We start from the raw sequence: 26999 nt of genomic DNA on the forward strand, positions 1-26999 counted from the left end.
TTTCTGAACCGCTTATCCTCACTAGGGTCGCGGGGGGTGCTGGAGCCTATCCCACCTAGCTATGAGCACGACGAAGGAGGCGGGGGGATTTCTCTATGTTTACCTCGTTATATCAATGTAATTTAATTTTAGTTTCATCAATCCACTGTAACATATTCCAAAGTTAAGATGGCTTGTCAAAATGTGCTTTAGCATACCCCAATGCAGCCAATTTTACAAAACCTCTATTCCCATTCATGTTCTCTCAGTAAAGTTGTCTCTTAAAGTATGAAAGCACGTTTCTTTTACATTTGGATCAAAAAAGCATACAATTTTATTTCCATTTTCTTCAGCACCAAAATGTCTATACAGTTCAACATGTAATTTGTGACTATCCTGCAAATAGGTAATACATATACACTTTAAAAAATGGTTAAACTAGCTGTCAACTAAATAAAAACCTTTTCAAACTAACAGATTTTTTCATCAAAAATTAATTCCATGGCAGGCAAAAGCTTCAGTTAGTGTCATAGTAGTGTGTTGAATGTGTTTTTCTTTTTTAAATAAGGCAAATTGGCAGACAGGCAGAAATAAAGACATAAAGACAAATGTTGTATTTAGTGACAAAGAAGAAGGAAAAATGCATTTAACCAACTCGACCAAAAACTTAACATTAACTATATGTACATCTATATATATATATACAATACAGTATCAATACCCAGGAAAGAAACGTAACCAGTTATTGAATGGACAGTTTTAAAAATGTTTGTCAATTAAAAATAATTTTATCTAACTTAACCTAAGACCTACAATGAAAACAATATTAAAGTATCATTACACTTCAACAAATTCAGAAGTGAAATCAATGTGGCGTGCATTCAAATGATAAGTGATGAACCTCAAAAATTGTGTAATTAAAAATTCACACATAGTAAATATTGTGTGTACCTGATCAAACTAATGCGCCTAATGCCGATCACTCAATGGCTGTTAATAAACCACAGTTCACTTTGATACAATCCTGTAAGAAGGATAACGCAGAAGGTCATAATCTTCTCCCTCTTCTCCAGTCATTCAGTCAAGTCTTCAAGGTCCTCCAGGAGCTCCAGAGAGTCCGCCTCGAAATTCTGCCAGAGGTTGCCTGTTGGACAGTGATGAAAGAAAATATCTGTGGCTGTAAAGTACAACGCATGATGAACAGCATCCATTTTCATTGACGTTTATCTTGTCCATGGCCACTTGGAGAAAGAGGCTACCCCAGGTGACTATAGCAGATTACTGTACACCGTGGATTGATTGTCACTTCCAGTCAATCACAGTTCTCATTTCAATACTGTCAAACTTTCACATTCACGTTTACACTTTGTGAACTAAACCTGTACAGATATAACATCAGAAATACAAAGTCCCCATCTCCCAATACTGCAACCTACACTTTCAATTTCCAGACTGCTTCTTCGTAAGGTTCGCGGGGGGTGCTGGAGCCTATCCCAGCTGACTTCGGGCCAGAGGCGGGGGACCCTGAATTGGTCGTGTGCGGTCGATTGGTCGCCGGTCATTTGGTCGCCGTCTTTTGGTCGCCCCGACCACGACAACGGGCGACCAAAAGACCGCGACCAAAAGACCGACGACCAAAAGACAGACGACCAAACAACGTAAAACAACACGGTCTACGCATCAATAAAAGCCAACAATGGCCATGACCAGTTTCACTGAGCCGACGTGTGAGTGTATCAGAGTTTGTATGTACATGTGTTGTCCCTTTAAGAAGCTACGTCAGTCAGGGTCTTAACAAGTTCTCCAACAAAAAACAATAAAAGTCCGGGAAATTTGGAGCTTTTCTTCAGCCTAATAATTACTAGGGCATTAAGTATGACTAAATAGTAATTCGCAGTTTGAATTTAGGGAATTTGAGCAACGATTTAAATGGTAATTATCACTTACCTTCCGGGCGACCAAAAGACCTGCGACCAAAAGATCGGCGACCAAAAGACCGGCGACCAATCGACCGTGTACCAAATTGGTGGCCAGCCAATCGCAGGGCACAAAGAGATGGACAACCATTTACCAAGCTCACACTCACACTAAGGGGCAATTTGAAGTGTTCAACCAACCTAACTTGCAAGTTTTTGGGATGTGGGCGGAAACTGGAGAAATCCCACCCACTGCAGAAAGCCCCTCCACAAAGTGACTCGGTCACCGGCCTGCCCATTGATTAACATTCAACACTGAAATGGGGCGTGGCTTCTGTCAACTAAAATTCCAGCCATATTTTTGCTAGAGTTTGAAGCCTTATGACATACACTTAGTTATTTCTTTTATTAAGTCAAATGTTGTGGGCTTCTAATCACCACTTTTTTCATGTGTAAAATTGTGCAGGGATTTTACTTCCATTGTACAAGGCATTCAAAGAAATTATGAAAATGCTACAAAGTTTAACATCTAGTGATTACACCATTAGAGGATGTCAAAGCTTTGAACATAGAATGAAAGAGCTACAATTCTAATAACTATTTTTTTTTTCTTTTTGGAGTAAATTGTATATTTACAACAAAATTTGTATCACTCACAGTCTTGGTTCTGAACGATGGGATACCACATGGGATCCTGTCCGACCTTCTGCAGATCTCTGCTCAATTTGAAGTATCGGGCTCCGACGTCGGTGATCGTCTTCTGTATGAGCTCCAAAAACTGCCGCCTGCCGTTGAAGCATGTGAGTCCCTGAAAACACCAACATTGTATCATTGCATATTATCTCATCCAATCAAACTTCATTTCTATCTCAGTTACAAACATTTGCATTGTCCATTTTTTGGTCAAATTATAAAAACAATTACCACTATACACCTCACCTTGACCTGACCCTGACTCTAGCATTGGCCCAAGACTAAGAACATCTCTGTACTATAAAAGTAGGTCAAGGGAGTCTGAACCCACCCCAATACACAGTCAGGTTGAACACACCCGCCCCTACACACACACACACACACTCTGTCCAAGAGACAGCAGGCATGGCCAGGTCACTGGGGATTGAAACAAGAAGGTCTCTAGTGTCTATAAGCCACTCAACAAAACTAATCAAATTGTGCTTACTAAGGTCATGTACAACATAGTTATTATTTCTAAGAAAATTAAATATACTATACAAGATTATATTTCAAAGCCTTTGGCCACAACATGTTCAGCTCGTTTATTCTTTGTGCTTTTCTGCACATTGACCCAATTTACCCCCCGTGTGGTCATTAAAATTGCATCAAGAAGCAACATCTGAGTGTGGTGTAGGGAGGCAGCAGTCTCTTGGGGTCCAGACCACGCACCATAGGGACATAACGTCATCAAATGCAGCAGATTGTGCTTGGGAGCGTATTTCAACACTCCCTGCCATCTTTTATTAAATATTTACTCATGCAAATCTAGCTGGTCTTTTTCCCTGAAATAAGATTTTGTGATATTTCAAATTATCTCTCATGGACTGTTTATAATAGCACATATTTAATACATTTTTCCTATTCCTGTTGAATGGCCAAGCATTTTTTATGCGTACAATGTGCACACGTCTCGTAAGAGTAAATGTAGTGTAAAGTGTAAAATAAGAATTATATAATATTCATTGAATGTAGTTGTAATCTAGGGCAAGGGTGGACCATGAGCGATGGTCAGGTGTGACATGAGATATTGCAAGTCATGCATTGTAATATTCCGAGAGAAAAATCTTGATATTAAAATTGAACCTTTACGAGGTTAAAATCAAAATATGACGACGACGGGCTTACATTTTTGTCAACGTTAAGTCTGTGTGAGTACAAAACTGCTCTTCGTGTAATGTTAGGAGTTTGAAGTAATATTGGGAGTCAAAAAAAGTCGTAATGTTACAAGATTTAATTTTTTTAATAGTTTTTACGTTAGTTGAAGTTGTTTGGTTTCAAGGGCATTAACTGTTGGCGACGTTAAGACTGTGTGACCACAATATTGCTTTTCGTGTAATATTCAGAAATTTAAGTAATATTTTTTAGAAAAAATAATACAATTATTAGAGTAAAAACGTTACATTACTTATTTTTATATCACTCGATCTAGAAGTTGTCCATGTGATTTGGGAATAATTTTGGGGGAATCCTTTTATTCCAGTTGAAAAACCTTTAATGACAATTACTTAGTATTTGTTATGATAGAGAGTTTTTAAATTAGAAGATTTTCAGATGGGGGTGTGCTTTGAGATTTTTTTATTGTAAAAAGTGCCACAGTTCAAAAGGGTTGGAAAACACTGGTCTAGGGATCCGGAATGCTTTTTAGAAAGAAGCATTTTGTTCCTAAAATTTGCCACAGTATAATTGAAATTTTAATCAACTCCCATCTGCGTGTTTCCAATGTGTCTTATTTATGATGACTTTTTGTTTATGGTAAAGCTCTGTTCCACACTTATGCCCAGTTGTGAAAAGGTGACCGTGTGTTATTTTATTTATTTCTCTTACATTATTTTTCATAAACAATATCATTTTTTCAGGTGTCCAAACACTCTGATTGTAAAGCTATTTTAGCGGGTCATTCTGCAAACAGGTGGGTTTTCATTGTTACGTGGCTAATTTGATCAAATCAGAATGTTTTCTATTCAAATTTAAACTCTTCAGTCTTCTTGCCCATTGGCTGATGGGTGTGTCAGAGGTTAAGTGTTTATATTAAGGCCTTGTGTGGCCGTTGACGGTTGAGCAAGTGTCTGGAGTCTATACTCTAGATCACAGGTGTCAAAGTGACGGCCCGGGGGCCAAATCTGGCCCGCCGCATCATTTTGTGCGGCCCGAGTAAGTAAACCATGAGTGCCAACTTTCTATTTTAGGATCAAATTCAAATGAAGATTATAGATGTATATTATATTTCCTGATTTTCCCCTTTTTAAATCAATAATTGCAATTTTTTATCCATTTTTTTCTTTTGGTGTTTTTAGGTCAAAAAACATTTTGTAAAATCTAAAAATAAATATATAAAAATATTTTCGGTTTTCCACTTTAATATTGAATATAATTTTTAAAAAAAATGTTTCCATTTGAAATGAAAAACAAATGATTATTAGATGCTTTCCCTTACAAAGAAAAAATGTTCAAATAAACAGCTTTATATCTATAAAAAATGACTATTTAGGACTTTTGATCCAGTTCTTATAATCCAATTTTAAAAAAATCTAAATATTATATCTAAAATGGTCCGGCCCACATGAAATCGAGTTGCTGTTATTGCGGCCTGCGAACAAACCCGAGTTTGACACCCTTGCTCTAGGTAGAAAGGATCTCACTTATTGATCGTTTGATGCGAGATGTCATAAGTGTTACTACCATGGGGAAGCAGAACTAACCAAGCGTTCATCCATGATGCACAAGCACTCAAAGTTTAGGCGATACCTCACTTGACACTAGCACATTGCTCGGACACATTTGGCATCAATGACCAAAAATGTTGCGATTTTATCTAAACCTTGTATACACATATAACATCAGAAATACAAAGTCACCACCTCCGAATACTGCAACCTACACACTCATTCTTTTTTTGGACTGCTTATCCTTGCAAGGATGGCGGAGGGTGCTGGAGCCTATTCCAGCCAACTACGGGCACCAGGTGGGGGTTCACCCTGATTCGGTGGCCAGCCAATTGCAGCATTTACAAACAAATTTATGATTTAAATTCTGTGTGTTATAAGATAACCATGAAATACCCACATTGTGTTCTGTTCACTTTTTTTTTTCAAGAAATAAGTCAATATACATTTAAATCTTGGTACCAAAAAATCTCTCAAAATACTTTAAAGCTGTTTATAAATTGGTCTGATTTTGGCTGAGTTTACCAGCTTTGCACAAAAAGGATGGAGAGTTGAAACAGCTTGTTTAACCAGCTCCCTTGAGATTAGTCAGCATTTCGAAATGTGCAAGTACTAGCATAATAAGGCATGGTGTGATGTCACAAATTGACATATGCTCGTTAGCAAATGTAATCACAAACCACAAAGATGACAAATTTAAATCAGGTTACAAGCTTATTTTGACCTATTTCATGGCTGCTACAGTGGCAGGGGCTCTAAAACTGTGGAGTTTAATTATACATAAAAGAGGCGAGGGTTTTCATAATTTAGTTTTTTTTTGTTTTAATTTTAATGTAAAGTATGAGGTTTCTACTCTATAACCAATTCGCTTTAAAGCAGAAAACATGCAGTGATCACACAAAGATTTATGTAAAAATATATTGCATATAACTGTTGTAATAATTAGTAGATTTCATTTTTTGTTTCATATTGTCTAGTAGTAATAGCACCTTTTTTCTGCATCCATTTCATGTTGTCAACATCATACACTTTGATGCCATAATCCTCTGGGATTTCATGAGCCACCAATCGAGATTTCTGGCAGTTAGACGATTGTCTTGTTTTGTGGGGTATGTCATCACAGACATCACTTGTGTGAGTCCCTGCAGATAGAAAAAGATACATCACATGAAATGAAATAAGAAATTTTCATTCCTTTCTGTCAATGTTGAAAACATGAAAGTGTATACAGGAAAATGTATACATTTGGCTTTTGTGTCTTATTTTCAGCATTTATGTCCTACTTTTAAACTAATCTTAACACTCGTATTTTTTCCGAATATAAATGTGAACCAATCTTGCCTTTTAACTTCCTTTGCTTAGTGAACTGTTAAGTTCATATATTAATAATATGACTTCTGGCACTGTAAAGCCTTCCTTAACACTAAGTGTTCATGATCTCACTGCACACTCTACAGACACGTCATCTCCAATTCACATCATAACATGGGAGGATGGAGATATTTTTCTATAAATTAATCATTGAAAAATGTCTACAGTTTTATTTCTATGAGCCACATGAGGTTTTCAAAATGTGATTTTATTCAGCCATGAGACCCGTTCGCCAAATTCCTTATCAAAATTAGAAGTGTGTAATCAACTGATTAGTTGACGATTAAGCACCAACAAAGCTGTTCATTTAAACCTTAATTGTAATTTTCCAATTATATATGGACCCTTCATTGACCATAATGATCCTGGCATGTGGGTTAGATTAAGAAATATCTGCTCATAAAAGAAAAACTGCACATAAATAGATCATTTTCCTTTAAACCTGATTGTTTTGTACCTGTGTTGCCTCTGCGCCGAGATGATTTACTACTGTTAGCTTCTCTGAGGAGGGAGCCACTCCAATTGCTTACAGTGGCATCACTGTCCCTCACCAAGCTATCATAGCCACTGCTCATTGTACTGTTCCTGTTTGAGAAATACAGCGACGTTTTACCCATAGCTGGTGGTAAATCTCCACTTAGTACACTAGTGGTGTCGCTTGCATGTCCACTCATGTGAGGGGGTGTGCGTGGAGAGGTGACTTGGTTGTAAGGAGAAGGAAAGGGGCCTAACGGCTCCAGCCCTGATAGGGTGGGGCTGGCAGGCCTTTCCTTCAAAAAGTCTGAAATGCGGCCGTTGGTGAAACCTTGGATTGCAGATTTTGTAGATGAGCATGTGGAGCTTTGACTGGGCGTCCTGCTGATGGAATGACAAGAGAGTGAAGGAGAAGAGGGAACAAATGAGGAAGTCCTCTCAAAGCTAACAGTTTTGTTGTCCGGAGAAAGACTGGCACTGCGGTTGATGGGCTGCTGCAGGCCTTTACGGGGGAGACTGTGGTTTTTGATGTTAGGAGCAGATAGGCGTCGTACTTTGGGACAAGCCATCTTAAGTTTCCCTACAGCAGAAAGCTTTGAGTGTGTCGGCCTAGATAGAGTTACAGTTTCAGATGCAATGGAATTATGGCTGTGGTTAGTCTGGCGTGTCTTTCTGGAGCTTCTGCTAGCTCTCGGTATTGTACCATCAACACTCTTTCCTTTGTGAGCACTTTTGCTAGATCCATCAGGACATTTTTTGGAGGCACCCTGACAGCTCGGAGAGGTGTTGTTGCTTCCTCGGTCAAAAGGGAATTGACACGTGTTCTTCCTAAGGGATGTCCTTGTCAAATGATCCATTTTGGGACTAAAAAGTCTGCCATTCTCGTCCAACGGTGACATCATCCTCCCAGCCATCTGATCATGTTTCATGCCTACCTTTGAGGCCTCAAACAATGATCCAATAGCCGTCCTGACGGGTCGCCTAGCATCATGTTTGTAGGCTGTTTCATATTTCAATGAAGAGACATTGTGGAGACTATGGTTCACCGGGGAAGACTGCTTGCCTCGTCTCCTCTCTAGGGTTACCCTTGGGCTGCAAGGAGTGGATGATGTCAACCCCCTTGGGTCCCGACAACCGTCTGTTGTCTGATGGTGGTTTTCCTGCTGGTTGGCATTTAGCCAGCTTCGAGGCAAACTACCTGTATTAAAGGACTCACTACTTGTATCCAGGCAACCTAGGGAAAGACCAATTAATCTTGGATTCCCAAGACGTCTGCCATCTGATTCTTCCCCAAGCGAGGCCTTTGAAAGGTTTAAGGAGTAAACATGCTCCCAGTCTCCAGGGTGATTCTTGTCAGAATATCTGATCCTCTCATCAGACGCTTTGTTTTTTGCAGTGATATTACAAAAAGGGCTGTTTCCTAAAACCTCTGTGTCACAGGAAATCAGATCACAGCTTTGGGTCCCTTTATTGTCTGATCTTAATTTGTGAGTCTCAGAAGCAGATGCAGAAGCTGTACACATGACTGTAGTCTCAGTTCTTTCGCTTTCTTTCACATTATCTGAATCTAACTGTTCATCCATATTTATCAACATGGGATTTATGAACGAAGGTAGAGATCTTTCTCTTCTTGACGGACACTGTAATTTTTCACTATCAGTCATCGTACTTCCTAGATTAACAAACATGGATTGTGTGACGTTTGACTCACTCGTTGCTGGAGAATCTTCAGTTATATTGCTTATAATTTGTATCGGTTGGGAGCCTGAGGCGCAGTGCATTGGTGGCGACGACTGAGTAGCATCTTTGATACAAATGATGTTCCCTCCAGTCCTTCCACTGTCGAGCGTGCTGCTGAGGGTCACCTCTTCTACCATAGAGAAAACAAGCTCATCTTGACCCTTCAAATCTAATGGCTGCTGAACAGTTACAGTTATAGTTGCCTTCATTTCCTTGCCATCTGTTTTGGGCACATTGGCCACACTGTCCCCAAGTAGCACACAGTTATTTATAGGTTTTGTAGTGTTGTTCGGAGGAGAAGGGGGTGAAGCAGGTAAACTTTTTCCAATGGGTGAAGTTCTTTTGTCTGCCTTGTACCAGTCCACTGCTTCATGACTTTGCTTCCTGGAAGTTGGTTGAATGGAACAGTTGGTAGCCAGGCACTGAGTTTTCACATCTACAGGTTGAGAAGACAGCATTTCAATCGAGTGAATGGCTCCAGATGTTGGTAACTGATAGCGGTAAGTTGTGTTGCGATTGAGAGTTTGATTCAGCGGCTCCTCACTTGAACTTGTTGCACTACACTCCTCACAATCATAAAGACCAGAGTCCTCTCTCTGAAAATTGTCCCCATGAAAGGCACCATCTGTTGGGTTTTCTTTGGCCAATGCCTGACTGCAGCCCAACCCCTGTTTCATAATGGCCGATGCCTCCATCAATTCTGTAGTAGCCTGTTTCCCTGCCACTTTCTCAGATTGTGGTTTGTGTGTGGCATCATTAATTGGATGGCCTTTGGAAGAGGACTGTAGCAAATCAATTGTTTCCTCCCCGTCAATGCAGCCCAAGCGTTCTTGAAGCTCAGTAAATGTGTCACATTTAAGATAGTCTTTCTCTGGCTTCTTAAATTCAGATTTCAGAATTTCAGCCTGTCGCTGAGGATCGTCTTTCTTGTTCTCTCCACGAAGTTTGGGAATTTTCAGCAGCTCTTGGAGTAAAGCAGTAAACTCCGGGTCTTCAATATCAGTCTTGTTTGGGTGTAAGGAAGGTATAATGGGAACAAACTCAGGTTTTGCTAATCTCGGGGGTGCTCTGGGCTGGATTAAGCCATCAGTATCTATTTGGATTACAGTATCACAGGACTGGTCACTGCTGGAGCATTCATCTAGCTCCCCACGGAGACGAAAATGTTGCACGTCAACATCAACCTCATCTGTGGAGTGGAAAGCTCGCAGGGAAAAAGATGGAGGTCCTCTCTTTTGTCTTGTCAAACTCCTGCCACTAGGAGAGCATGAGTTGAATTGCTGTTGAATATAGACACATTGGCAAAGATGAGTTGGGTACATACAGAGACAGACAACTAATCACACTCACTAAACCCTTAGCTAATCCCACACTACCTGCACCAAACTCAAACAAGCGTACTACTACACCAGTGACCAATGAGAATTTATAACATTATTTCATTTATACTGTGTAGTACCTTTGTCCTCTTCTGTGTCCTACGGATGCGAGAAGCCAACTGGATGATGGATGTGGTTTCCTGTAGCTGGGCCATTGAATTAGCAACTTGAGCAATTACTGCAATGTGGCAATTAGCATGACTCAGGGACTCCCGAAGAAGCATGGTTAACTTGCTTGCCCTATGTAGACATGCCGATTAAACAAAACACTATTTTAGTCACACAAAACAATTGCATTTCCATTTAAAAGTAGAATATGTAAGACTGGTGATCAAAAAAGGGAATTGTGACATGGATCAAAATATTGAGAGCTCATTATACTGTTTCCCTTTGGGTTGCCAGGAAAGCACTTTGCCAAAGAGAATAATGTTGCATTATCATACCAATGGAGTACTTCAATCAGAAAAGGCAGAGGCTAACAAGCTACACATTAACGTTAACAATGATCATGTGAGACAGCACCTTTGTTACATACCAAAAATTAGATTAGACAATGCTACAGTCTGCTACAAAAGCGGTTTTAAGTTGGGGCACAAATAGCTAATATTTTTTAGTAAAGTAGGTTAGCACAAAAGATCCAAGTTAAAAACACAGGCAAATTTCTAATGGGAGTGGCGAGACCATATGTTTGAGTGGTATTGAACTCAATTTAAATATAATTAATTCTATAATGCTTCTCTCGCTCTTCAATAAGCGTTTTACAGAATTGAGATGGTCCTTCATATGATGGTGTCATAACGAATTCCCAGTCACCTTCATTTTTTTGTGGAGAAACGAATATTGCAATTAAGAGACTTGAGATGAACCCCAAATGTCACTCTAAACAATTTGCATCAGTTGAGAACCCTAATCATGTCATTGATACAACATATCATCGACACATACTATAATGCAACCAAAATGTTTAAAATTGCTTACTTTTTGGGGATTGTTTTATGTCCACTCAGTAGCGATAAAAGAACTGGGCCGAAGTCCGAATGTGGAGGTTTATTTCTTATATATCCAATCCCACCCTTCATACCACTACAGATATCAATCATGGTCAACTTGGTGGGGCCACGTGAACCTGAAGCAAAAACAATCATACATAAATTATAAACATCAAACTGATTTCAATAAGAAGACATTTGTCGGAAAATATACTAATTAATATGTAAACATCTACTTTTACTAGTGCAAGCTCTCATGGGAGATGAATTTTTTATTACAACCTTTCCCAGTGGTACTGCTTTCTTGTGTGCGAGGGGGTTGGACATGTAGTGTGAAGAACATTATGGAGCTATGGGACAAGAATGTGGTGAAGTCATTGTGGCGGCGTGCTGCAATGGCTACATCTAGGAGAGAGGCAGCACGCTCAGCAGTTGGGGCCTTGACCCTGTTGTGGTTCCGAATCTGGAAATTAGTCAAAGAAAAAAATATGTTTGTATGTATGTATACAATTCTTAGTGATTTACAATGAATTCATATCAATTAATTTCATACTGAGTGAAAATCAGATGTATGAGTTTTGAGGAAATCATTTAGAAAGAACAATATATTTGAGACCTATAGCAAGTACCCAGGACCACGAACTTCTAAGATACTATTCCTAAATCGTTAATACCAAAATGACCCATTCACAGTAGTATATTTCTACCTGTATCCCATGGATGGGGTCCTCTTGGAGCCGAATGTTAGCTCTTGGGGTGTCCTGCATGCTTCCTAAAGAGGGGACAACTTCCCCCAGTAGATCTCTCAGAGTGTCTTCCTCTCCACTGCAGAGTTCCACAGCAGATACGGATACAGTCAGATCCGTCCATGTCTTCTCTCGCCGCTTCTCGATTGCATTGTATAGCCATGAGATAGCACATGGGATCACTCCGAGTTTCTGGATGTTCTGAGCACTCCCTACCATGCTGGACCAAGAGCCTGTGGTAGACAAGAGTTAACTGGGTTGTGCATTATACTGTTACAAACAGAGCATTTAAAATATTTTTTAAATGTATCCTCTCCTAAAGGTCACGATGTTGAAGATACTTGTTTTCAATAAAATCACAGGGGGAAAAGATATATTATATTGTTTTTTTAGAATGAGGGAAGGTACAAGAGAAAAATCCATATTTGCGATTGGCATAGTAACTCAACCCAAGATGCACTGTATGCACATATATACATCGAGTGAACGAAGGGTACCCCCATGGGACAAATTCAATGCATATATGGACTGTTTTAAAGGAAAAACTAAATAACATTACTTTGTACCATTTAAATATACAAACAAATTCAAAATCTCTACTTTTCGGGACCTACAGATTGAAATGTATTCATTATTTTTTCAATAATGATTTCATAATGATTAACTGTAATGGTCATGTCAACAGTTACTGAATGTCACTTCAAAATACTTCTGGGTCTAATGGACTAAGCTGTATCATAAATTATGATATTAATGATTCATTTTCTGGAATCATGCCTAACAGTACCTCACTCTGCAGTTTTGGCCAGCATCCGGTTCAATCAATTCAGGCCTGTTTTACTCGTATGTCCTAGCCTAACATTAATTGAATGAGGATAAGAGAATTGGTTTATTCCCATTAGAAGCCAAAATGCCTGCTACTGTCTGTTATTGAGACGGAATAGTCTTCTTCAGACGAGATTGATATCCCGCGGCTGCGGGACACATCTAGTCTGCATCGGCCAACTAATTCATTTACGGAGAGTGGTTTCATGTGAAGAAGCAGCTCCAAGGAGACCCTGCCCTTACCTTGTGTGTGTGTATGTGTGCATACAAGCGTGTGCTCCACAGTATCTAACGCTGGCTCTCAGAGAGGCTAAGTGCATGGGTCCATCTCTTTAATAGCAACATTTTACAGTCCATTTTCTTTACAATCCCCTCTGTGCTCAGAATATCCCCAAAATACAATAAAAGGTGTGTTTGTGTACTGTGTGCTTGAGTGTCCATCATTTATGGGAAGCTTTACAGGCGATGAATACATATGATCCACTGGTGGATTTTTCAGTGCGGCGTCATTCATGAAAAATGAATGGATTTGTAGAATAGAGGTTCAAATGGCAACACTTTAATGTCATTACAGTAAGGACCAAAAATCCTAAAGGGTTGAATTGGACCAGAGAGGACTAGAGATGAGTATAGAGGACATAGACAAAAATGGGGAAGAAACTCAAGTGATTTGGTAAGGATGGGTGACAACAGGAATGAAACTGCAGTGTAGAGGAGGGGGTTGGATGGATGGCTCTTGAGCATAGATAAAAGCATCCCACTCTCATTTGAAAATGTGAACCCGTGGCCCCTCGCAGCGGGCGATTACTCACCCACATCAGAGGACCCCAAACCCAGGACACATCCATCGTTGCCGCTTAGCACACAGCGAATGACATCAGCCAATACGCCAGCACATACCTCAGTCTGGTCACGAGGACAAAAGACAGAAAACATTTTATGACTCATATCTGAAGCGCATTAATACATTCAATGAATTGGATGCTGGTGTGCTCTCTGAAGTGAGTCAAAACGTATTGAATATAATATAGTGATTTGCCAATTACCAGCCCAGACCCAATCATTTTACAAGTCATCACAAAGAAAAAGAAAAGCATTACGAGCACGAAAAAAGCAACACTTTTATAGAGTTAAATCGGTATTATTATGCATTAACAGGGATATTCAAAGTCCAATTTGAAGTGCTATTCAGTGATGGGGATGAAGCACCAAACCTGAGTAGAATCTTGAGGATAGACAGCATCATAATGAAAAGCCTTCAGAAGATCCTTTCCATTCCTACTGGAGGTTTTCTTGGCGCGTGGTGGACTTTGACACACTGGTTCTAACAAAATGGCTCTTTTTTTGGAAGGGTCAATGTGGAGAACAGGGGGTTGGCTTTCGTTCATTGTTGGATTAACTCGCAGCACAATTTTGACCTGGAAACAAATAGGTGGGGGACAAACCATGTTGAATTATAGGAAAATTAGTATGAAAAACCATCAAAGAAATCATGGCTGGATCAATATTTCACCAACATAACATAACATATTTACTATTCACTATTAGTTTCTTCATCTGGCGAAACATTTGCCTCGTCCATTCACCCCAATTTAAAATGTCTTTGCATATCTTATTAATTGTAATGGTATAATAAATTATTTTATTTTATTTTCTCAGTTTTTTGTGTTTTGCACATATTTTATACAAAATTATTATACTTTTATCATTTTTCAAGGGTTTAGGGGGTAGTATTGGAGACCATAGAAAGAGTTTTAAAGCGTTTACATGTAAAATGCGTCTCTCCTTATGAATAATTCATGTTACAAAATTACTTCTGGAAGAAAATAATTTCTTAAATAGAGGTACAGTTACATTACAGTAAATATTTGAAAGTCTGGTTCTTCAGTTTTTTTGTTTTATTTTTTGAGAAAACAGAACTAGTACCTGTACCCAAAGAAATGCAAGCACAGGAAAAAAAACACGCAAACTCCACACATATTTGTTTTGTATGTCAGTTTTACAGCAAATATAATTTGGAAGTGATGCACACTGTAGCATAATAAATAGATCTTGATTACGCGGCGGATACTGTAGAATAGAAATACATATTCTAGTGCAGGGGTGTCAAACTCAGGTTGGTTCACGGGCCGCTTTAATGTCAACTTGATTTCACGTGGGCCGGACCATTTTAGATATAATATTTAGATTTCTTTTTTATAAATGAATTAAATGAACTGGATTAAAAGCCCTGAATATTCAGTTTTTATAGATCTAAAACAATGTTTATTTTAGTTTTTTTATATATTTTTAGATTTTACAAAATGATTTTAGAACTAAAAACATAGAAAAAATGATTAAAAAATTACAATTATTGATTTAATTCAGGACATTTAATATACATCCATACTCTTCATTTTAATTTGATCCTAAAACAGAAAGTCGGCACTCATGATTTACTTTCCCAGGCCACACAAAATGATACGGCGGGCCAGATTTGGCCCCCGGGCCGCCACTTTGACACCTGTTCTAGTGTTTACCATGAAGTGAGCACCATTGTGAGAAAAATAATGTTAATAATAGTAATATATTGACACGTCAAAGAGTATTTCAAATTGATTCACAGCCAAGTCAAAGCTACTTGAGGCACATATCTAGAGGATTTTGTCTGAACAAGAAGAAAGATGAATTTGCTAGAGCAGATACAGGATCTATCCATTCAATCACAGCCATACATAGCGATGCAAACTGCCTGTTGTTTTTCTACATGTCATGACATTAATTACTTAATGCAGTGGTGGACAGTAAAGTGCACGGAGGTCTTAAATTTGGTCCGATCCTTGACAGCCACTTAATAAAGCTCACAGGCTTGTGCGGTGACAAAGGTAATATAAGCCGAATCATACAATGGAGAATATGGAGAGTGAAAATAAAAAGATGCTAAACTGACAAAGGACATTCAATCCAGCCCGGTTGTTGGCACAGTGCCAGCATGACTTCGTCAGTCACTGACTATTTGAAATCCATGCTGCTGCATGATATTTCTTTTTTACCCGCTTCTCCTCATAATTTTGATAATGTATGCAGTAAGAGTCCACTGAAACATATTGAACCTGTGTCAAACCAAATTTATGAGCATTCAATTATTCAACAGACACTTTAACAACTGAGAAATGTTTTTTCCCCTCTCTCACGCATCGAATGTAGCACGCAAAAGCAAACCAAGTTGAGTGCTTTGGCAGCTGGGGCAGGCTCTATCAGAGCCCCTAACTGTAATTCTAGACTCAACCCAAGAGTCCGTCTATGAGACAAGGACAACCAGTCCGATGTATCGATCAAGCCCATTTTCCCAACAGACAAAAAAGATGGGGAAGGGGGATTTAAGATGGAAGCATTAGCCACATGACATTGCATCATGAACAAGGAGGTGATACAGGATCCCCTCCAAATTGCCTGTGATGTCTTCAAAATTCAATATGGTTGGTAATAATGCTGACATTATGGCATTTGTGGTCTCGAATGGTGCTTGCGAAGATGTACCACCATTGCACCAATAGTGCTAGTTTTCTCCACACATTACAAAGTAAGTGCAATGAAAACAGCTCTGTTCTCAACTTACCAACAAATGCAAACCTCCACCTTCAAAACGATGCAAATTTATGTCTTCATCTCCCTATCTTACATTAACATATTTTTCGGAATATAGGTTTGCTAGACACGTTGTTGTGTACGCTAGCGTTATCTTAAAATAATTAATATCTATGTTTCCATGTGTCTGTTTAGCCTGATGGTTACTATTTTATTATTACACGAATGTATTAATTTTGTCACTACTATTTATTAAAATAAAATTGGCCCTATATATGCAATTTATACTCCAGTGCGACTTATATACAGGTTTTTTTCCTCTTCATTCCAATTTTGTGGTTGTTGCGAATTAATCCCAGTAGTATTCTTTTTGAGTAAATCTCAATGCAACGATCATTTTTCAGTTTTACCAAAATAATACAATGCATATCACGATATGTATTGTATTATTTTGGTAAAACTGAAAAATGGTCGTTGCAATGAGAAATTGTTACCAAATCGTCCGTATTTTCTCGCATGTTAGCCGCTTCCGCGTATAAACTATACCCTTAAAATTGCCTTAAAATCGTTGAATTTTACAATTTCCCTCGTATAAGACAGTCCCTGATTCACAATTTTCACCTCCATATCATGTTTTAAATCGGGAGTACAAATGTTACCTTGAAGCGAAAATCTTAAGAAAAATAATCGCACGTGATATTTCTGAGATTGTGTATGAATCAAAAAAATCGTCTGCTGGATTGCACATTCCGAAAGGGTATTGCTTACATGTAGACAAATTAAAAAAGGAAGTCATGTGATCAGTGCAACCAGGAAGTGTGTCCATAGTGGTCTAGTTTGTCATCCCTAGGTAAGATTCCGGCGCCCTGAGCGAGCAATGGGCAGAAGTAAGTGAGTTTTTTCACGTTTTATGCAAGATACGGTTTATTTTTTTTCTTGAATTTCATTCATAGACGTCCAAATAAATTTTGTTTAGTGTTTTTACAGCTTTTCTCTATTTTAAAATAAATGACCGTATCGGCCGCATTGTCTTGCGTTATAGCATTTTGTCTGTCACCTTGCAGTTTCGTGCATGTGAAGTCTAACTTGTGCGCATATAAGCCGTACCCTTAATTCAGTAATCATTTTTTTATCGACAAGTATGGCATATATACGAGAAAATATGTTATATCTTTTTCTTTTGCTGAAATAACTATTTTCTCTTTAAATAGTAAAAGTGTACCTGCAAATGTTTTATTTAAGAGAACACAACAGCTGGAGTGAACAACAGAGTCGGACCAGGTTGGACAGATTGTAACACATAGATTTATGAGTTACCGATTCTTTCTTTCTGCTGCCAAAACATGAACCAAAAATAGACGTCGTTTTGGCCACAAATACTGAGGTTGGAAACCCACTGGGTAGGCCAACTGACGCTGATTGATGAGTTTCAATCAGATGCTGTTGTTTTGATAGCGAACGTACAACAGACCCCTCCTTTAGTTGCTAGATTGGACATGAAATTAAATAAATAACCTTTAGTAGCCCAAACAAATAAAATTAAGGATTTAAAATACCTTGCCAACATTGGGTGAGTCTTTGGTCCTGAGAGCAGCTTGGAGCAGGCAGGGGGGGACAGGCGGAGGGTTTTTCTGGATGAGATCCCTGAAACTGTTGGAGAGATGAGGAGGAGCGGTATCTGAAGCCTGGCCTTTTCTCCTCAGGTTGAGCTTCTCTGCTGCCCTGAAAGGAAAATAGCAAAATTTATAGCATTAACAATCTTTAGCACAATGGTTATCTGCAACAAAAGTGCACGTATGTAGGATATATTATCTGATCATTACTAAGGAAACATTTACCTGGTGAAAAAGGACATAGCAGCAGTGTTTGCAATTGTCACAACCCTGGAGAGGTGAGGAATCTTGGAGCTAGCGCATACAACATCAGTGCATCCTAACAAAGCGTTATCTGGAGCCTGTCACAAAGAGAGCTGTATGTGAAGATTCAAACAAGTAATTGCACTCAAGCACCCACTCCTAATGGTCCAATTATCATGGCGTGTTAGAGTAAGTGTAGCACACTGGGTTAAACATACACCATTATTCATATGACGTCTGTGGACTGCAACGAGTTACTTTCAAGGGTTTAAATGTGAAATGTCTGCGTTAAACCATGACTCACAGGGTGGACTATGCAGTAAATGGAATATTTATACCGTACATGGTTCAATTTATGGTTAAACCATACGCAACACTTCCATTTCTATATCTTCACATTCTACTACTGTTCAGATGGAACTCAAACACCTTAAATCACAGATGTCAAAGTGGCGGCCTGCGGGCCAAATTTGGCCCGCCACATCATTTTCTGTGGCCCAAGAAAGTTAATGAGGAGTGCCAACTTTCTGTTTTATGATCAAATTCAAATAAAGATTATAGATGTATAGGGAATATTTCCTATGTTTGCTCATTTTAAATCAATAATTGCAGACAATTTGTACAAATTTGAATGTCCAAAAATGATCTATCGATCAGCTAGATTGAAAGAGCTGTCAATTTATTAATCAATTAATTTTGGCAGCCTAGTTGGAAGACATACTGGCCCTCCGGATGAAATCGAAACTACAACGTGGCCCGCAACAAAAAAAATGTGTTTGACACCCCTGCCTTAAGTCATATTATCAACATTTTAATTGCAACATTTAAGTTTGCTATTATTTTCTATTCTACTCTATGATTCACATTTTCATTCACACCTATGAAAAATTTACAGCAGTGGTACCAAAACGCACCAAATCCCGCTACCATTTAATTTGTCATTTCATTGAACCCTTTGTAATTAGATAATAAATTCATTAGTCCACAAAATGAACCATGCAAAATTTGTACCCAAAGTAAACTAACAAAACCATCAAAACAATACAACAGCGTGTAGGAGTGGTGTTTAACAAATTATCTTAATTATGTTATGTTGTGTATTTAATGCTAAATCACATAGTACTAGTTTAACAAAGAGATGCCATTTTTGTAGTCTTTAGTCTCTTTCAGTCATCTTGGCTCCAGAGTGTAATCTGATTCTATGAAAATCATCTTTCCTTTGTTATGTGACTTGAATAAAACTGCGTATGACCACAGAGTTGTTTGCAACCGTCAAGATAAAAATATTTCCCTAAAAAGAATCTGCCTCTCCCGACTGGTTTTGGATAGTTAGTTTAACGTGAGACATATTTTTTTTTACTGAAAATCATTTTGACCTTTGCTGGTGCTTTTCAACTTGTAAAATACTCGTATATTCTCATTTTCACATCAAAGCCTGCTTGTTTGTTGTGATTTTATATCTAGCTTTTATCAGCGCATACTTGCATCACACACAGGGGCGCTTAACTATAGTTTGCTCAGTGGAAAGTCGACTCACATTTGATATGAGGAAATACAGCAAGCAAATGGGCAAATCAGATGAATATGACCAGGAAGAAATGCCTTTATAATACATATGATCAGAGGGCTTTCACATTACCACTTTTATAGAGCGAATTCTTTATATTTTTATTGTGTCTGGGTGTGTGTGCCTCTGTGCATTGCGCTATGTAATTGTAGGTAAACAAAACAAATCTATAACGACAGGTATAAAAAAAACTGTTTTTGTTGTGTTCACTGGATAATGAATTGCCTTCTATGAAAACACGCCGATTATGAAACAGAACCATATTGTTTTAAATGTGTTATGCAGTATAATAATTTGAACCTGGCTTTTTGGCGAAAACAGTAAATTTCAGCTTTGTGGGGACACTTTTTTTCCGAACGTCGGAAAAGACTCCATGAGATGGCTCACATTTTTGGCTATATAATTGAGGCAAAATATTTAAAATAGCCGTCAGTATGATGTGTATGTTTCTACCTCACTGCTAACAACAGCCATAATACCAAGCTAAGCATTATTATCTATGTACAACATTTTCGTTCTTTGTTATTTGTTTTGTTAGCTCTCATATGGTGCCCTAATCCCTATATTTTCCATCTCAATTTTCTCTCTATACACCCTTCCTCTTTCTCTGCAGTCCCATTTCCTTGCTGCCAGCCCATCTCTCTTCACTATAACGCCTCTACTTTCACATTACTTCCTCATACCCGGATAATATTTATATCGATCCGTTCTTACACAACAGAACAGCCTGCATTCTATTTTTCTCAGGAAATGTGTGTCCTAGTGTCTTGCAATATAGTAATTAAAAATTGTCAGAGAAGATACGTGTTTTGATGGCAATAAAATGTATTTAGTCATAACATTATCTTAATGGCAGAGATGAGAGATTGAATCAATTGTGACTCTCATCATGCATATTTATATTTTACTGTCTGCCTTTTTAAATAAGACCACCCCTACTATTGATCTCGAGAGCTTTTTGACTGCCTGCTTTTATGACAAGGGTAAATCATGGCCCAATTTCATTCCATTAGCAGAAGTACTTATGACAATGTCTTCAGCCAAGGAATTCAAAAAGGCTGCGAGAAGGATAAATGAATCATTGCTTTCATTGCTGTGCCCCCATAAAGATCCACATTACACCTGGAACTAATTAAAAGGGGGTTCATATAAGGGACTGTTCCGTGATTTAGTGTTAAGTAAAAGCTTTTGAAGGTACCTGACTATGGGGATAAAAGCTGACACCATCCGTAGAGACACTGTGATGCTCCTCAACCCAGCGGTCCATATCGTGGTTTGGGGGCTTAGCAACCCTCCGCCTGAGTGTCTGTGGGGTTCTCTGGGGCGTTTTGGGGCTTCGAGGGCAGTGATTGAGGCCGTGTGGTTGTGAAGCAGCTCTGGCCCCAAGTTTTGGGCTACTTGGTCCCAACACTGTAGCATTCCTGGCGCTGGATGATTGACGACTGTTGTTCAGGGCCAAGTGGACTGCCTCGTGCTTGAGCTGATTCAGCTTTGTGCCGCAGGTGGCACACTCACCCAGATCTTTGCTTCTGTCCCTAGACTCTGTGGTGCACCGACTGTGGATGCGTAGATTGTTGTGAAGAAATGCACACAGGTCACTAGTCTCCTATGGAATTTGAAAAAAAAATGTAACGGGGGCTGTTAATGCTCCATGTTGTTGGTACTAGATCATTTGCTATAGTTGATGTGTGCCGTGTGTGGTCGGTTGGGTGCTGGTCTTTTGGTCGCCAGTCTTTTGGTCGTCGGTCTTTTGGTCGCGGTCTTTTGGTCGCCCGGACCGCGACAACGGGCGACCAAAAGACCGATGACCAAAAGACCGACGACCAAAAGACCGGCGACAAAACAAGGTAAAACAACACGGTCTACGCATCAATAAAAGCCAACAATGGTCATGAGCAGTTTCACTGAGCCGACGTGTGAGTGAATAAGAGTTTGAATGTACATGAGTTGTCCCCTTAGGAAGGTACGTCAGTCAGGGTCTTAACAAGTTCTCCAACAAAAAACAATAAAAGTCCGGGAAATTTGGAGCTTTTCTTTAGCCTAATAATTAATAGGGCATTAAGTATGACTAAATAGTAATTCGCAGTTTGTTTTTAGGGAATTGGAGCAACGATTTAAATGGTAATTATCAATAACCTTCCGGGCGACCAAAAGACCGGCGACCAATTGACCGTGTACCGATGTGTGCTGCTGTAATGCAGAGCATGACGTGATATTATAACAGAAACAGGGTACTGTATATTCTTGTTTGTGAATCATTGTTCTTTCGTTTAGCTGCTTTATCTTTGTCTGTTAATCGGTTGGGTGCTAATTGAAAGCAATTGCTTTACACCGGCAGTGTCACAGAACTGAATTGCAGCTGGGAAGCAAAATAACCCAATTGTTTCTTACAGCTTCCTTTTGTAATGAACACATACATTTAGTACATTAGCCAATTTACACATGTAATCAGAAAGGACATAGAGACTAGTTCAGCTATAATTTAGTAAGTTAGGAGTTGACACATTTTAATTTTTATATAAGAAAGAAAATTGGCAAAATACTTAAGATGTGTCAGAAAAAAACTTGGCGCTCTTTCTGCAAAAACATGTCACTCTAAATCACGTGTCAAAGTGGCAGCCCAGGGGCCAAATCTGGCCCGCCGCATCATTTTGTGTGGCCCGGGAAAGTAAATTATGAATGCCGACTTTCTGTTTTAGGATCAAATTAAAATGAAGAGTATAGATGTATATTAAATTTCCTGATTTTACCCCTTTTAAATCAATAATTGTATTTTTTTAATCATTTTTTTCTGTGTTCTTAGTTCAAAAATCAGTTTGTAAAATCTAAAAATATATTTTAAAAAAGCTAAAATAAACATTGTTTTAGATCTATAAAAAACTGAATATTCAGGGATTTTAATCCAGTTCTTTAAATCCATTTATATAAAAAAAAAATCTAAATATTATATCTAAAATGGTCCGGCCCACATGAAATCGAGTTGACGTTAATGCGGCCCGCGAACCGAGTCTGACACTCCTGCTCTAAATAAGTAAATTAAGCAATTGTGTCCTATAACTGGACCTTTACTGTCTTTTGTGTCTACAAGAATCAATCTAGTGTGAAAAATGCATTGCTTTCATTTTCTCTACCCTTGGTGATACACGTGAAATAAAGCGCACACACACATACAACCACTTCTTTTTCACTCTGCCCTTTGCCATCTGTCTAACCCATGCCACGAATTCACTTTGACAGTGACCCAAATTCAAATTCCCTCAATGGCGAACAGACAAGCCTGTCAGCTATGGAAAAAAAAACATTTGCTACAAAACATTATGGTAATGACCAGAGCTTAACGCATTTACTAGACCACCCATCATGAAGAGACCATACAGCATCATGAAGTGTTTTAATGGGTGAGCTTTCAGTTTCAGTCAGTTTTTGTCTGAAATCCAAACTTAAATCCCCCTTTTAAACCCAAATTGAGCCCGCCTGTACTATGAGCCTCTGAAATTAATTTATCATAAAATTCAAACACCTTGGGTAAATGTATATGAATTGAAGTAGAAAACTAAAGTTTAATCAAGACATTTTTAACGTGTTTTACTGTTTTTTGTTCGCTTGTTTTTTGGTAAATAATAAATACACTGCTGTATTTTTCTGGATGGTGCAGTGAAAATTGTTTACGTTATCTGTTGCCATACCTGGCAAGCACAGCGACCTCTAGTGACACCTGGATCACAGTGTCTTTGTTTGCAAGTGTGTGAATTATGTGCCATATTTAAAGGGAAGGAGAGGAGCTGCTTTGATTGGCGCTGCATGGCAGTGTCTGAATTCATGTCATGTGAGTGTCAGAGGTCTTGTGTCCATCTGTGAACATGACCAACACCTAGCCAAATGCAGCCACCGATTCAGGGTGCCCCCCCCCCCCCCCCCCGCCTCTGACCCGAAGTCCGCTGGGATAGGCTCCAGCACCCCCAGTGACCATAGTGAAGATAAAGCGGTTCAGGAAATGAATGAGGAATGAAGCTATCGCACTTATCTGATTATTAACTCAGCCAACACTTCTAAAATGTGTGTTTTGTCCAAAAATATAGTTCACCCCACTGTGAAAGACAAAAATAAATAGCCTTTTTTTCCAAGGGGAGACTTGAAGACATGACATAGCGATGTTGAGATTAAATATTTATACTGTTTGGAGCCACTAGCACAGGGCTGGCACTTGGTCTGTTGAAGTGTGGAGTGATGGATGCTGGTTTGAACTGATGATGCGAGAAAATTGGTCTTTGTTTTGAATGAAAACTATCACTGGTGAGGCCACAAGAAAACTATTATTTTTTTCCATTACCACCTTTGAAGTTGCTTTTCCATTTGCTTCCACAGAAGAAAAAAGGGTGTGTGTGATTTGCTGTTGTTTTGGCTTACATTCACATATACAATAAAATAACAGTAGAAGAGGTCAATTAAATTATTTTTAGATTTCATTGGGAAAATTGTCAAATAGAAACTCAACCTTTTGTTTTTTGCCAGATAGTTTACTAATGCATGTACTTCAATATAGTACTAAAATATTATGTAAGACGATATTTATATCAGTAGTTAGTTTAAAAAATATAATTGTATGGATTTGCTATGCAAGTATGAGTAAAATATTTTATCTTTTTTTTATTGGCCACCTGATGGTGTAGTGGTTCATTTGCCTGGCTTGGGGGAGTACAGCGTGGGATCAATTCCCGATCAGTGAGAGTGTGGTTGTGCATTTGAATGGCTATCAGTCTCTGTGTGTCCCTTACTACTACCCTACTTTTGCCCAAAGTCAGCCCCCACAACCCTTATGAGGATGCGCAGTATTGAAGATGAATGAATTTTATTTTTTTATATATATATATATATATATATATATATATATATATATATATATATATATATATATATATATATATATATATATATATATATATATTTATATATATATATATATATATATATATATATTTATATATATATATATATATATATATATATTTATATATATAAATATATATATATGTATGGTATGTATATATAATTCATTTTTGGAACCTGGAGCCAATCCCTCACACTCATACCTAGGTGTAATTTAGAGTGTTCAACCAGCCGACCGTGCATGTTTTTGGGATGTGGGAGGAAACCAAAGTACCAAGAAGAACCCACACAAAGTCGGAACATACAAACTCCACACAGTGAAGACTGATCTGTAATCCAACCTTCAACCCAAGACCTAACCAATCGGTTGCACTATATATATATATATATATATATATATATATATATATATATATATATATATATATATATATATATATTTACATATATATATATATATATATATATATATATATATATATATATATATATATATATATATATATATATATATACATACATATATAAATATACTCATTTCTATTGTGATCTGACCATGAATAACAGAGGAACAGAATGGAATGGGAATGGAAATGATATTATACTCATCAACAATAATATAACTGGTGGCTTGACAGGCTTTTGCCTATAAATATCTAATACAAAATTTATATTTCTGGTGGGTTTAATGAATGTGTATTTTTTGTTGTTGTTGTCCAAAAATGTTGTAAGAAATTTGTTAAACTGGACTGATAATTATTTCTTCAATTTGATTATTGGGCTGTTCAAAATTGTCACAGTGCTATGCAAGGTTAGACCTTTTTCGGGTTAAAAAAAAAATTGCACCAATAACTGACATTGTTTGACTCTAACAAATCCAAGATTCATTTGAGCATGGCTTGCAGTCTGAGCCAAGTTTACTCACCTTACAGGAGAAGTGATGATGGACAGACAGGCTGAGAGCTTGTTTCTTGAGAGCAACAAGGGTGGCTGAGCATCTTTCACAACACGCCTCTTTCCTCTCCAATCGAGGAGAATTTCTTTGCACAGTCCTGCTCAAAGACATGATCCGCTCTCCCACAGACCCAGGCAGAGTCCTGTAAGATGGGACCCCTTCAGCCCTGGGGAGGTACATGTTCCGATGTGGGTCGCTTCTAAATCCCCCTGTACTCTCTGGCGGGGGATGCTGGTTAGGATGTGAGTTGAAATCGTTCCCTTTAATCCTTCCGGAAACTCGGGAGGACTCGCAGTGATGCTGCACTTTAGGTTCCTAAGAAATCCAACAATTATAAGAAGGATGGTGAGTGTAAATTAGATATGAATGGATGTAGACAACTGCAACCACACCCAAATGTTTTCTAAAAACAAAACAAGCTTAGCCATATATAAGTATTGACAAAACAATACTATAATTTTGCAGAAATACATGCAGTAATTGTTTTGTTTAAAAAAAAAAGGACCTACCAAGGCAGTAAATCTTTCTCTCCCTCCTGTCAGAGATGACATGACAACTTGTTAATATTTAAAAAGACATCCAAACAAAGGCTGGTTGCATTTTCGCGTGATTTTGCCAAAGCTCCATTCGCGTGTCGCTGGTTTCTTCGTCCCATAGTAGTCAAGATGAAACATAAGACCGAGAAAAAGTGTGGGGGACAGTGTCGGAGTCGGATGGGCGACCGTGATAGTGTCGGAGATGGAATGAGCGCACTGTGTGTGAGACACTCGTGAATTTCCACGTTGTGTCACTATTCAAGACCTCCACCGGAGGGCGACAAAGAACACTGTTTCTACACTACTATCTCGATTACTCATTGATAAAAATGTTGAATTAGATGTATCATTTGTTTTAGAGAAAATATTAAAACTAGCTTGCATGATAACATTTAATGAAATAAAACGTGATATTAAATACAAAATAATGTATATACCAATATTTATATCGATAAGGGGGAAAATAGTCCTTTATTGACCCCTAGAGGGGAAGTTGCTATTGTACAGATGGCAAAAGGATGACACGGTTTAGAATTAAATTATTACAGTGTATAGCATACATGTACATTACATGCACAATTGGAAAAAGCTGTTATCGTGTCAGCCTCATAGTTCTAGGGTCATGGGTTCGATCCAAGGTCGATCCTGTGTGTAGTTTGCATGTAGGTTTTCTCTGGGTACTCCGCTTTCCTCCCACGTTCCCAAAACATCCAGAGTAGGCGGGTTAAATAATCTAAATTCCCCTAGGTATGGTGTGAGCGTGTATGGTTTTCTGTCTCCTTGTGGCCTGTGATTGGCTGGCCACCAATTCAGG

At 38.4% G+C, this 26999-nt stretch overlaps 1 protein-coding gene and 1 long non-coding RNA gene across 2 annotated transcripts; one reads left to right on the plus strand and one right to left on the minus strand.

The window, feature by feature from the left end:
• Positions 1 to 295: 295 nt before the first annotated feature.
• Positions 296 to 26378, minus strand: kif26bb (kinesin family member 26Bb). The gene is made up of 15 exons (XM_077587241.1): positions 26159 to 26378; positions 25620 to 25964; positions 21006 to 21413; positions 18223 to 18338; positions 17941 to 18106; positions 14032 to 14235; positions 13630 to 13723; positions 11954 to 12225; positions 11529 to 11709; positions 11236 to 11383; positions 10338 to 10497; positions 7122 to 10158; positions 6283 to 6435; positions 2553 to 2703; positions 296 to 1123 (listed from the first exon to the last, which is right to left on the minus strand). Exons 1-15 carry the CDS (start codon positions 26198 to 26200, stop codon positions 1069 to 1071), a joined length of 5532 nt encoding a protein of 1843 aa, XP_077443367.1. The 5' UTR covers positions 26201 to 26378; the 3' UTR covers positions 296 to 1068.
• On the plus strand, positions 2555 to 26705 carry LOC144064581 (uncharacterized). The gene is made up of 2 exons (XR_013296831.1): positions 2555 to 2695; positions 25627 to 26705. It is a non-coding gene; the product is annotated as an uncharacterized LOC144064581 (long non-coding RNA).
• The last annotated feature ends 294 nt before the right edge of the window (positions 26706 to 26999 follow it).

This window comes from Stigmatopora argus, chromosome 19 (genome assembly GCF_051989625.1).
Source record: "Stigmatopora argus isolate UIUO_Sarg chromosome 19, RoL_Sarg_1.0, whole genome shotgun sequence".
Taxonomy (NCBI): domain Eukaryota; kingdom Metazoa; phylum Chordata; class Actinopteri; order Syngnathiformes; family Syngnathidae; genus Stigmatopora; species Stigmatopora argus.